At 37.6% G+C, this 11,348-nt stretch overlaps 1 protein-coding gene across 14 annotated transcripts in view; it reads left to right on the plus strand.

Annotated features, from left to right (window-relative positions):
- Nucleotides 1-11,348, plus strand: part of Trip12 (thyroid hormone receptor interactor 12) — a 93,297-nt gene that overhangs the window by 57,314 nt on the left and 24,635 nt on the right. For all 14 annotated transcript variants that reach the window (XM_055617041.1, XM_055617043.1, XM_055617042.1 and 11 more), the window contains 6 exons: nt 2,592-2,799; nt 4,999-5,099; nt 5,266-5,440; nt 6,569-6,710; nt 8,013-8,204; nt 9,854-10,005. In XM_055617041.1, coding sequence (XP_055473016.1) covers nt 2,592-2,799; nt 4,999-5,099; nt 5,266-5,440; nt 6,569-6,710; nt 8,013-8,204; nt 9,854-10,005 — 970 coding nt within the window. The remainder of the gene's footprint in view (nt 1-2,591; nt 2,800-4,998; nt 5,100-5,265; nt 5,441-6,568; nt 6,711-8,012; nt 8,205-9,853; nt 10,006-11,348) is intronic.

Consider the following 11,348-nt stretch of genomic DNA (forward strand, 5'->3'; position numbering starts at 1 on the left):
ACACACACACACACACACACACACACACACACACACACACACACACACAGGTTCTCTCTTACTTTCTGGATTCATGAAATGTTTGTCTTTAGTGTCATTCTCTTTTGCTTTTTTGTAAGCTTCTGTTTTTTTGTTTTTAATTTATTCACTTTACATCCCAATTGTAGACCCCCTCCCTACTCTTCTCCAGGTCCCACTCTTTTTTCCTCTTCCCAGTATTCCTCTCTTTCCACCCCTTAGAAAAGGGGAGCATCCTCCACCCCTACCACCCCACCCACTCATGCCAGCACATCAAGTCCTATCAGTACTGAGTGCATCCTCCCACAGTGATCTGGCTGAGCAGCCCTGCCAGGTGGAAGTGATTGAAAGCCATGTAAAGAGTTCTTGTCAGAGTCAGCCCCCCATTCCCCGTGTAAGGGGACCCACGTGAAGACCAGGCTGTCCATCATGGACATGTGTGTTGGGGCCTCAGTCCAGTCCATACGTGGTTCTTGGTTGGTGTTTTATTCTCCACAAAGCCACCCGGGGCCCGGTTTAGTTGGCTGATGTGGAGATCCTGTTCTTCAGGGTCCTTCTATTCTTCCTTTCACTTCCACTCTTGCACAAGGCTCTCTGTGCTCTACCCAGTGTTTGGTTGTGAGTCTCAGTATCTATTTTGATTGGTTTCTGAGTGGAACCTCTTAAAATATAGCTATGCTAGTGCTAGATAAAAGGGAACAGAAGACAGGTGAGGGAATGCTGAGGGAAATGAGGGTGGGGATCTGATGTGGGGAGAGGGAGGAGGAGGACAGAGGGCATTCAGAGAGGAGACAAACTGTGGCCTGGAGCATCTCTGAGACTGGTTGGAGACCTATGACAGGGCAGGATTTTGGGAGGTTTTGGAGATGACTCTAGCTGAGACCCCTAAAAGCAAGGGACATGGAGACTGGATGCCATCCAGTAACCAGACAGGACTCCCAAGCAAAGGGAGTGGAACATCAACCCACCTACAAAAACTTGAACCCAAAATTTAACTTGCCCATGATATGTGCTGCAATAAAGATAGAGCAGAGATTAAGGGAATGTGCAACCAGTGCCTGGCCACACTACGGGAGAGAGCCAACCCCTAACGCTATTAACTCCACTCTGCCTTGCCAGTTTTTTGTTTTTTTTTTTTTAAGTTTATCATTTATTTTTTGTTCTAATTTTTTTGGATTAGAAGTAAATGAGAGTCACTTGCCCACTTTCATCTCTATATTGGAGAATACTAAATTTTTGTTAAATAATTTTTGTTAAGCTTAGAAAATTTTTCTGTACCATCATACTCTATTTTCTACCCATATATATATATATAGCATATACTTAATGGTGTTGATTATGGTGTGAGCTTTGTCTTCTCAGGGTAGGTCATTCATGCTGCTTATAAAAAGACTATAATGTTAATGTCTTCCTCTGAATATCTTTTTATTTGACCTTGGTTCTCCAGTGTGTTCTAGCTTCCTGTATTTCTCTCCTGTGAGGTCATTATTACTTACTGGAAATGTATTACTTAGGAAAATGTATCATTCTAGTCATTTATTCTGCCGAGTGCATTTGTCTTGCCTGTTGCTGTACATAGCATAGCCTGAAGCTTAAATCAGTCTACTCCTCCCCCACACCTCTTTTAAATACTTTAATGGAAGCGAGGTATGGTAGTATACCCCTTTATTTCCAGCACTTGGGAAGCAGAGATAGGCACATCTTTGAATTTAAGGCCAGCCTGGTGTACATAGAAAATTCCAGGAAGCTGGAGCTATATAGACCCAGTCACAACAATCAGACAAATCCCAAAACAAAGTAAAATAAAAATAATCTAGTGGAAGATTAAGCCTCTACTCTTAAAATGTTTCTGTGTTCATACATAATTTTGTCCATAGATTTTCATGTATTTAACACAAGCTTTTTTGGATATCTATGACCGTGTGTGTGTGTATACATACACACACGCGCGCGCGCGCACACACACATACACACACACTAAAATATAATTTGTGATAGATATATACATATATCACAAATTATATTTTAGTGTGTGTGTGTGTATACATACACACACGCGCGCGCGCGCACACACACATACACACACACTAAAATATAATTTGTGATAGATATATACATATATCACAAATTATATTTTAGTTTTCCTTACTCTGATGTGGCAGTCACCACCTTTCAATAGTTCTTTATGGATAGCAGCGTCATTCATTCAGTTCTTCTCGTAGCCATCGAGGCTGATTGGACTTTTCCCTTCCTTGTCTTCTGTGATGTGTGCTGTATGTATTTCTCAAATTTAATATTGTTTATAAAATGGATGTTTTCTACTTTGAGTGGCACTGTTTTATGTGATTGTGCTTTGAAGATCAGAAGACATTCAGTAAAAATATCTTTATTTTTATTGTTTTATTTTTTTCTGATCTGAGTCAAGATGAAACCTAGGTCCTTCCGCCCCTCGCCTTTCTCACTCCTTCCTTTATTTCTAGTTTACCAGGATTAACATTCAGGAATTTTGTCTTGGTGGGGTCGTTCTTCTCTTCTGATTAAACTGATCTCTTTTTGTCCCTTTTGCTGTGAAGGTGTGATGCATCAAGTAAAACATTTAGCAGAATCAGAGACTTTGTTGACAAGCCCTCCAAAGGCATGTACAAATGGGTCAGGATCCCTGGGGTCCACAACACCAGCCAGCAGTGGGACAGCCACGGCTGCAACCAATGCCTCAGCTGATCTGGGGTCACCCAGCTTGCAGCATAGCAGAGATGATTCTCTGGACCTGAGCCCTCAAGGGTGAGTTTTATTGTGAATCTTAATGTACTTCACTTTACCTGTGTTGATACCCAAGACTCCTGTTGAGAACAAAATACCTGAGAATGCATGCCTGTAATCCCAGCACTTGGGGAGGCAGAGGCAGGCCGGTCTCTGTGAGTTCCAGCGAGCAGGACATCCAAGCCTACACAGAGAAACCCTGTTTTGAAAAAACAAAAACACAACAGAAACAACAAACAAACCTGAGAGTGCAGAGTGAGTGTGTGCGTGTGTGTGTGTGTGTGTTGTGATGGGGACAGAATCTATAGCTTCAGCAAATACTGACAATCACCTCTACCTCTGAATTATTTTCTCAGCTCATTTGTTCTCTGAAATGGAAAGAAAATAACTTTAAGAAAGCTATCTTACTTTGCCTGGCTTTATTAAGTACATTAGGTGCATGCATATCATTCACGTTGGTACCCAGGGGAATTGAGGTGCAAATACTTAGGTTTGTTTACATGTGTCATTGATACAGTGCAGTGTCTTAGCATTTGCTTCTGATTCCATATTTTTGCAATTACTTTGTACTATTGCATATGTCTCTGTGATATCAAGGAATTGATACAGTGAAAAATAAGAATTAGAAAATACAAGCAAGGCAGCCAAACATGAATTCCCATTTAGCTTTAATTACCAAACACTTGGCTGTTTCTTAAAGGTAAGTGGTAGTTTTTAAAGTCATTTGTGCCTGTTCTGCTGTACTATTTACTATGTTGAGAAACTCTTGATTTTTTATTTATTTATTTATTTTTTTAGTTGTTGCGTTAGAAGATCACACATTTAAGTGGTTTTATGGTAGAAACTGGAATGTTGTACATAATAAGCCACATTCATTTCTAAAATTAGTTGGTACCCAGGGTAATATTCCATGTTTTTCCTTTGTTGTAAAGTACATCATATTTTTTTTACTTTTAGTTTTTATTATATGTACATGGGTGTTTTTGCCTGTATGTATGGTTCTGCATCATGTTTATTTGTCCCTTGGAGGCCAAAAGAGGGCATCCCACTCTCTGGAACTGGAGTTATAGATTATTGTGAACTTCTATGTAGGTGCTGGGAATCGAATTCATGTGACTGCTAGGAATCAAAGCTAGTGCTCTTTAACTATTGAGTTCACTTTCCAGTTTCTGTAAAATACATACTGGTAAAACATTCTCACTGGGGTTCTAAAATTAAATCTTGTATACCTTAAAGAACCATTGTCCTGTACAACTGGCTAAATTTAGCTGGGGTCAGGTGCTTGAAGAAGAGTCACTTTTGCTGCCAATCTACTTTAGTGTAAATCAAAAGTCTGGTTTGGACTGATTGCTAGTTCAGGAAAGTTAGTCAGTTTGTCTTTCATTATGTTCCTTGGCCAAGTTTCTAAAGATTATGTTTTGAACCTGTTTACTTTCTTTCTCTCTCTCTCTCTCTCTCTTCCTTCCTTCCTTCCTTCCTTCCTTCTTTCCTTCCTTCCTCCCTCCCTCCTTCCCTCCCTCCTTTCTTATTTTATAGGTTGGTCTTTGTGTGTTTTTTTTTTTTTTTAATTACACTTTATTCACTTTGTATCCCCCTCCCTCCTTCCCTCCCAATCCCACCCTCCCTTCCCCTTTTTTACCCATGCCCCTCCCCAAGTCCACTGATAGGGGAGGTCCTCTTCTTCCTTCTGATCTTAGTCTATCAGATCACATCAGGAGTGGCTGCATTGTCATCTTCTGTGGCCTGGTAAGGCTGCTCCCCCCTCAGGGGGAAGTGATCAACGAGCAGGCCAATCAGATTATGTCAGAGGCAGTCCCTCTTCCCATTACTAGGTAACCCACTTGGACACTGAACTGTCATGGGCTACATCTGTGCAGGGGTTCTAGGTTATCTCCATGAATAGTCCTTGGTTGGAGTATGAGTCTCCGGGAAGTTCCCTGTGTTCAAATTTTCTGGTTCTGTTGCTCTCCTTGTGTGATCTTAGTCTTTTTAATACATTGAATTTTATAAAATTGGACATGTAGAAAATTAATCAAGCCTTTAGTTTGTATTTTTGCAGTTAGTAATTCTCCATACTTTCTCTAGACTCTCCGCAGTCTCCATATTAATTCAGTCAGTGAAAATTGTTGGGACATTTTTATTTATAAATTACTGTCTCTCCTGTCTTAGCTGGGTTCCTCAGTGGTAATTGCTAACCTTATCTATTTTTCTATGTAACAGTCGATTAAGTGATGTTCTCAAGAGAAAACGCCTGCCAAAACGAGGGCCAAGAAGGCCAAAGTATTCACCTCCAAGAGATGATGACAAAGTAGACAATCAAGGTGAGTCCTTTGATGAAACATAATGGGGGGATGGAAGAGGTGTTGAACTTAAGTTTCCTCATGATTTGGTGTTCTGAATTGTTTCAATTCTTTAAGATTGAAATTTTTGTTGATTTTTCTTTGGTTTTATTGAAATGATTTGAATGTAATTCTTTTGTCTTTATAGCAAAAAGCCCCACCACAACTCAGTCACCTAAATCTTCATTCCTGGCAAGCTTGAATCCAAAAACATGGGGAAGGTTAAGCGCACAGTCCAACAGCAACAACATTGAGCCAGCACGAACTGCAGGAGTTAGTGGTCTTGCCAGGGCAGCCTCAAAAGACACCATATCTAATAATAGGTAAAGTGTGTGCTGGGATTCAGGATGGGATATCCTTCATCTGAAAGGTCTCAACATGATTGAATTGACATACTAATCAAATGCTAGTCATACGTGGCCTTGGTTCACTTTGCTCTCAAATCAAAGTTAAGTTAGACTCCTATTGAGGATATATGTATAGCTCAGGTCTTGCCTGTGGGCTCAAACCCTGTCTCTTATATACAGAAACCATAGCAATAATACAACCATTTGACAACTCTGCTTATTTTGGTCTGTGTGGAACCTTTTCCTGAATTGTGTTTGCATTTTCTGCTTGTACATTTTAATGAAATTCTCCTGCCTAGTTAGTAGAATTTAAAGATTTGTAGCTGAGAAATCCAAAAGTACATCAGTATATGGGTCATATGGAGATGCTTTTCTTGAGAAGGCACTAGATATAAAGTAACTATGTAGACTACTTCCTCTATAAATAGGATATTTTGCCAGTGGCATTTTTTTTTTAAAGATAACTTAATTTGATTGAGTTGGCTACTGAATCTCTGAATTAGTTAAGAACAATAATTAAGCAACTGTATTTTTAAAGTTTATAATTTAAACAGCTTGGTCACATGCTTCTGGTATATCTTAGTTTTATATCATCTCTTTAGTGAAACACAGTGATGGATGGTGTTAGATAATCTGTCCTTTAGTCAAATCTTATGTAAATTTGTATTTGGGTATGAACACTTAGGAAATTAGAACATATTGTTACTGTTCATGTGATGATCTGAAATTATTCCAAGTAACTAAGCAATTTATATATATAAATATATATTTATATATATTTATTATAATATATATATATATATATATATATATTAGCTTGTTTTCAAAATGAACCTGAATTTTCTTTATATGAATGTATTAATAATCTAATAATCTTAGGCCAGTAAGCGTTTTAAGTGTAGCTGTTTTGATAAAGTTGAAATACTATTTCTTTTGTAAATTTATGTGTGTATCTAAGTACTTGTGGAGACCAGAAAATAACTTGTGGAAGTTGGTTCTCTGGGGATTGAACTCAAGCACATGCTGAAATTTCTTAAAATCTTTTTCAGTGTAGATTTTTTTTACTTATACAGAGGCATTATATCTCCTCTTTCCTTTTTATAGAGAAAAAATTAAAGGTTGGATTAAGGAGCAGGCACACAAATTTGTTGAGCGTTACTTTAGTTCTGAGAATTTGGATGGAAGTAACCCTGCCTTGAATGTCCTTCAGAGACTTTGTGCTGCAACTGAACAACTCAACCTCCAGGTACTGTGTCCAGTGTGTCTTCTTTGCTTGTAGATCATTGGGGGGGGTGATTGTAGAAACATCGCTTTCTGCAATTAAATTTTTTTTTCCTCCTTGTCCCTTGACTACCATGGTTCACCGTCTGCTGCACATAATGGAAATCTTGCCAGTGCTTTCTGTTCTTTGTGTTCCCTATTTCTTGACAAACAACACAGTTTCAGAAATGGCCCTTCAGAATTTCTTTCTTAAATCCTCATAACCGCCTCTATCTTCAGACTCGGTATTTACTTGGAAAGGCTTGAGGCTTTATTGTAGCCCTCACCATTTCATCTGATTCATCTAATCTGTATGATAGTTTATTAACTTCATCATAGCACATCATGTTTCACATTTTAATCTGTCTTCCTAAAAGAGCCTTAATCTAATAAGTGTCAGTTGTACAGTCATAGCCTGCCTGCCTTTATGACATGTTCATACGTGTATATTTTGTACTTTGATTGCCTCTCTTGTTCCCTCTCCCTTCTGATTACCAAGTAGTCACTGTTCTACTTCTTTATTTTTGTTCTTAAATCTTAAATATTTCTTCATAGTAGAGGTTGCATGTCATATTTTGCTTAACATAGTGATCCATCCACTTAATGATACAGTTTCTTCTTTGTTAGTCCCTTCATTTTGAGTTTTTATCATACTTTATTACCATTAAGTAAGAAACTGAACTAGTTAGGTGGAAAAGTTTTGTGTTATGAACACTTTTTTTTTTTTTTTTTTATCATGAAATACTTCTGTGATGTTTCCTGAGCCTTGTAGGGGTGATCATAGATATTCTGCTTTGGTCTGAATGGTAAAAAAATGAAACTTTTCTTACTTAGCACTTGCCAGTTATGACTGTGGATAATTGCCTATTACAAACAGAACTTCTCTGACCAAGACTGGGAACAAAACATAAATGGGCATAAACAATTAGTTAGAAGATATTTTGACACTGACCATTTAAAAAAACAGTGGTAGTAGATTCCTTGCCTTTGATCTCCATCAGCTTTTAACCAGGTTTTTAGTACCAAGAATGAATTCCCTTTTGTGGGTTGGGCTTCAGATCTAAGCACAGAACTAGCCCAGTAACTGTTGAGCCATTATTGTACCAGTGGCAGGTTAGTATTGTAGCTCATAGGGTTCATAGCTGTCCAGTGGTTGGTCTGTCCGTCTGTCTGTCTCTCTCTCCCTCTCTTACTTTCAAAGGTATTGAGAATATATTTTTATTTCTTTTTGGGAAATGTGAATTGTATTGTTTAAGTCAGTATAGACTCTTTTTCTCTACTCTTTCAGGTGGATGGTGGAGCTGAGTGCCTTGTAGAAATCCGTAGCATAGTCTCAGAGTCAGATGTTTCATCATTTGAAATCCAACATAGTGGATTTGTGAAACAACTATTGCTGTATTTGACATCTAAAAGTGAAAAGGATGCTGTCAGCAGAGAGATCCGATTAAAGCGATTCCTTCATGTCTTTTTTTCTTCTCCTGTAAGTTAATAATGGTCACGTGTACTAGTAGAGCTGGTGCTACCAAGTGTGAGCATTTATGTCCCATAAAAGTGTATTGTGTGTTGTCTATTTAGCTCAGTTCCTTTGAACATTCATTTATTGAGCAAGTCTTACTGTGTAGATGAGCAGGGCTCGAATTGACAAGAGGCGTGCTTGTCCCTGAGACGCATATAGGTGCTGGGATTAAAGGTACGAGTCACCATGCCTGGCTTCAAATTTTTTTTTTTTTTAATGTGTCATAAAATAGTGAACGAAGCCAGGCATAAAGTCCATGATTGAGTGCCCAGCATTTGGAGGGCAAGGCAGGAAGGTCAGATACACAGTAAGTTCTAGACCAGCATAGTTAGCATGAGATACTGCCTGAAGATATAAAACAGAAATACCCTTCTCCCAACCCTAGTGACCTGAAGCCCATGTCAACTTTGTCAGGTATTTTTCTCCCCTTGCTAAGATAAGCCATTTAGAGTAGTCTCGCCTATTAGTATTTATTTATATTAGTTGAGGTTATGATAGGCAGATATAGTTCTGCTATGCTAAATAACCATCTCTATAATGTAGATTACAAGGGAAGGGCCTATAGGCTGACTCCCCCTTTTTCCATTTGCCGCTAGTGTGTGAGAACCAGAGTTAACTTGCTACTATAGTTAATGTGAGTACTATAGATTAGACCTTCTGTTACAGGTGTTTTAGAGAAGGCATAACTAAGGAAGGTGTTTGTTGTTTGCGTTATTGGTGTAATGAGTTTAATTACTGCTTATTAGCAAAACTGCCTCTTCATGGGTATTTTTTGAACACTGTTTATATCAGTTTAACTTGTGTGAGTTACTAAAGGTAGAAATGGTGTTTATTGAAGACTGGGTTGGATATGTTGATGTTTTTTTTTTTTTTTTAATTTTTTATTTTCAAGTGCACGTGGGTGCAAATGTGGAATATACAGTGTTTTATGCTTTGCTTAAGACTATGTATATCCCCACTGTTTGTTACCTGATAATTAGATGTCCACAATCTGTTACCTGATACTTTTCCATGTATTAATATCATCATTCAGGCAGTTCAGTACACTTTGTCATACACAAAGAATTTTCTTTTGCCATAAAATATGAATAGTCTTAGTAAAAGGCAACAGGCAGACCATAAATAGCCTCATGGCTATATGGATTAGCTTTTTACCCACTGGCAACTACTATTCCTCAGAGCCATTTGGAGTCATGAATTTTGAAACAGAATTGTGGTCTGTACAAATTGTATCTTTCTTGAAATAACTTACTTGGGGCCAGGGTTTGGAAAGATAGCTCAGTGGTTAAGAGCATTGGCTCCTTTTTCAGAAGACCCTGGGTTCAGTTTCCAGTACCCATTTGTAGCTTAAAATGGTTGTAGCTCCATGTAGCTCCAGGTCCAGGGATCCAACATCCTCACATAACATAACGTGCAGGAAAAACACCAAGCAATGCACAGAAAAATAAAAGAATAAGATAATAAAAGAAATAATTGACTTGGAAGTCTGTCAGAAATCATAAGAAAATTAATAGATAAATTTCCATTTTTTTAAACTGCTTATTAACGTGTTTTTGATATGGAACATTGACTTTTCAAAAGGCCGTGTTTAATTTTTTTTTTTTTTTAAATAGCTTCCTGGAGAAGAGCCCGTTGGAAGAGTAGAACCAGTGGGCCATGCGCCTTTGTTAGCACTAGTTCACAAGATGAACAACTGCCTCAGCCAAATGGAACAATTCCCAGTTAAAGTGCATGATTTCCCTAGTGGAAATGGGGCTGGAGGCAGGTAAGGACCATTGCCTGCGTATGTTCCCTTGCCACCAGAATTGTTGAAGGAAGACATGGTGAAAGGTCTAGTAAGTAGTAAGGCCTTGGTCTTGTTGAGGAACATTGTTTTGTAATGACTGAAGCAATTTGTTTCAATGAATCAAATACATTTTATCTTTAAGATCATGCCATTTATCTATTTGTCTACCTACCTACCTACCTACCTACCTACCTACCTACCTACCTACCTACCTACCTAATCTTTTGTCTATTTTTGAGTTTTTGAAACATGGTTTCTCTGTGTAGCCCTGACTGCCCTGGAACTCTGTAGACCAGGTTGTCCTGGAACTCAAAGAGATCAGCCTGCCTCTGCCTCTCAAGTGCTGGAATTAAAGGCGGGTGACACCATGCTCAGCTTATAACATGTATTTTAACAACTAATATTTTTAAAGTAGATAAATCAGTGACTGAGTTTTGACAACATTCAAAACAGTTTTTGTTTTTCTAAATTATAAAGTTTTAATATGTAATGCTGTAATAATTTTTTATATGGAAATAAAACATTCTCTGACTCTTACTGTGATAAGTGGTTATAACTATTTCAATGGGCTTTAGCATGTATTCACGTTTAAATTTGTCTTTTAATAAAAATTTTTGCTGTTGGGTTTAAGGTCTTGTAAGGCTATAGACAGATGAAATTAATGTGTTAGGGAATTCTGTTGAAACATTTTTTAATTGGAAATCTAATAGAATAAGTTACTTTAACTTTAAAAATCCACATTCTTACGTTTTAAAATCATTTTAAAAAATTTGAATCAAAACTGTCTATATTCATATAGATAAAGCTATCCATCATACCGTACCTGAAGTTTTCTATTTAGAATTTTTATGTAATGAGCTATGTTATACTATCTTGGAACAGTTTTATTAGACATCACAAAACATGATGGCATATCTGGAATCCCATTCAAAACCCACGGTGTGAGAGTCATATGTGCTTATACTTTAGATTTCACTTCCAAATAAAAACTATGTAATAATACAAAAATAGAAACTAACCTTCAGTTTACTTTGCTATGTCCTTTTAAATGAATAGTACAAGGAGGAGGCAAAATATCATCTTGGAATTCAGAACTTGCCTGGGCTATTTGAGACTCAAAACAAATGAAAAGAAAAAAGCCTTGAGGCTTTCCACTTTTGTCCAAGTTTATATGGATTATACTTGCTTATTAATATTTGCATGCTTCATGGAATTGTATAAATAACCACATTTTAAGTTTGACTATATCTGGCCCGCCTGTCCGTCCGTCCGTCCATCTATCTATCTATCTATCTATCTATCTATCTATCTATCTATCTATC

This window comes from Psammomys obesus, unplaced genomic scaffold (genome assembly GCF_907164565.1).
Source record: "Psammomys obesus unplaced genomic scaffold, mPsaObe1.curated_primary_1811, whole genome shotgun sequence".
NCBI classification, from domain to species: Eukaryota; Metazoa; Chordata; class Mammalia; order Rodentia; family Muridae; genus Psammomys; species Psammomys obesus.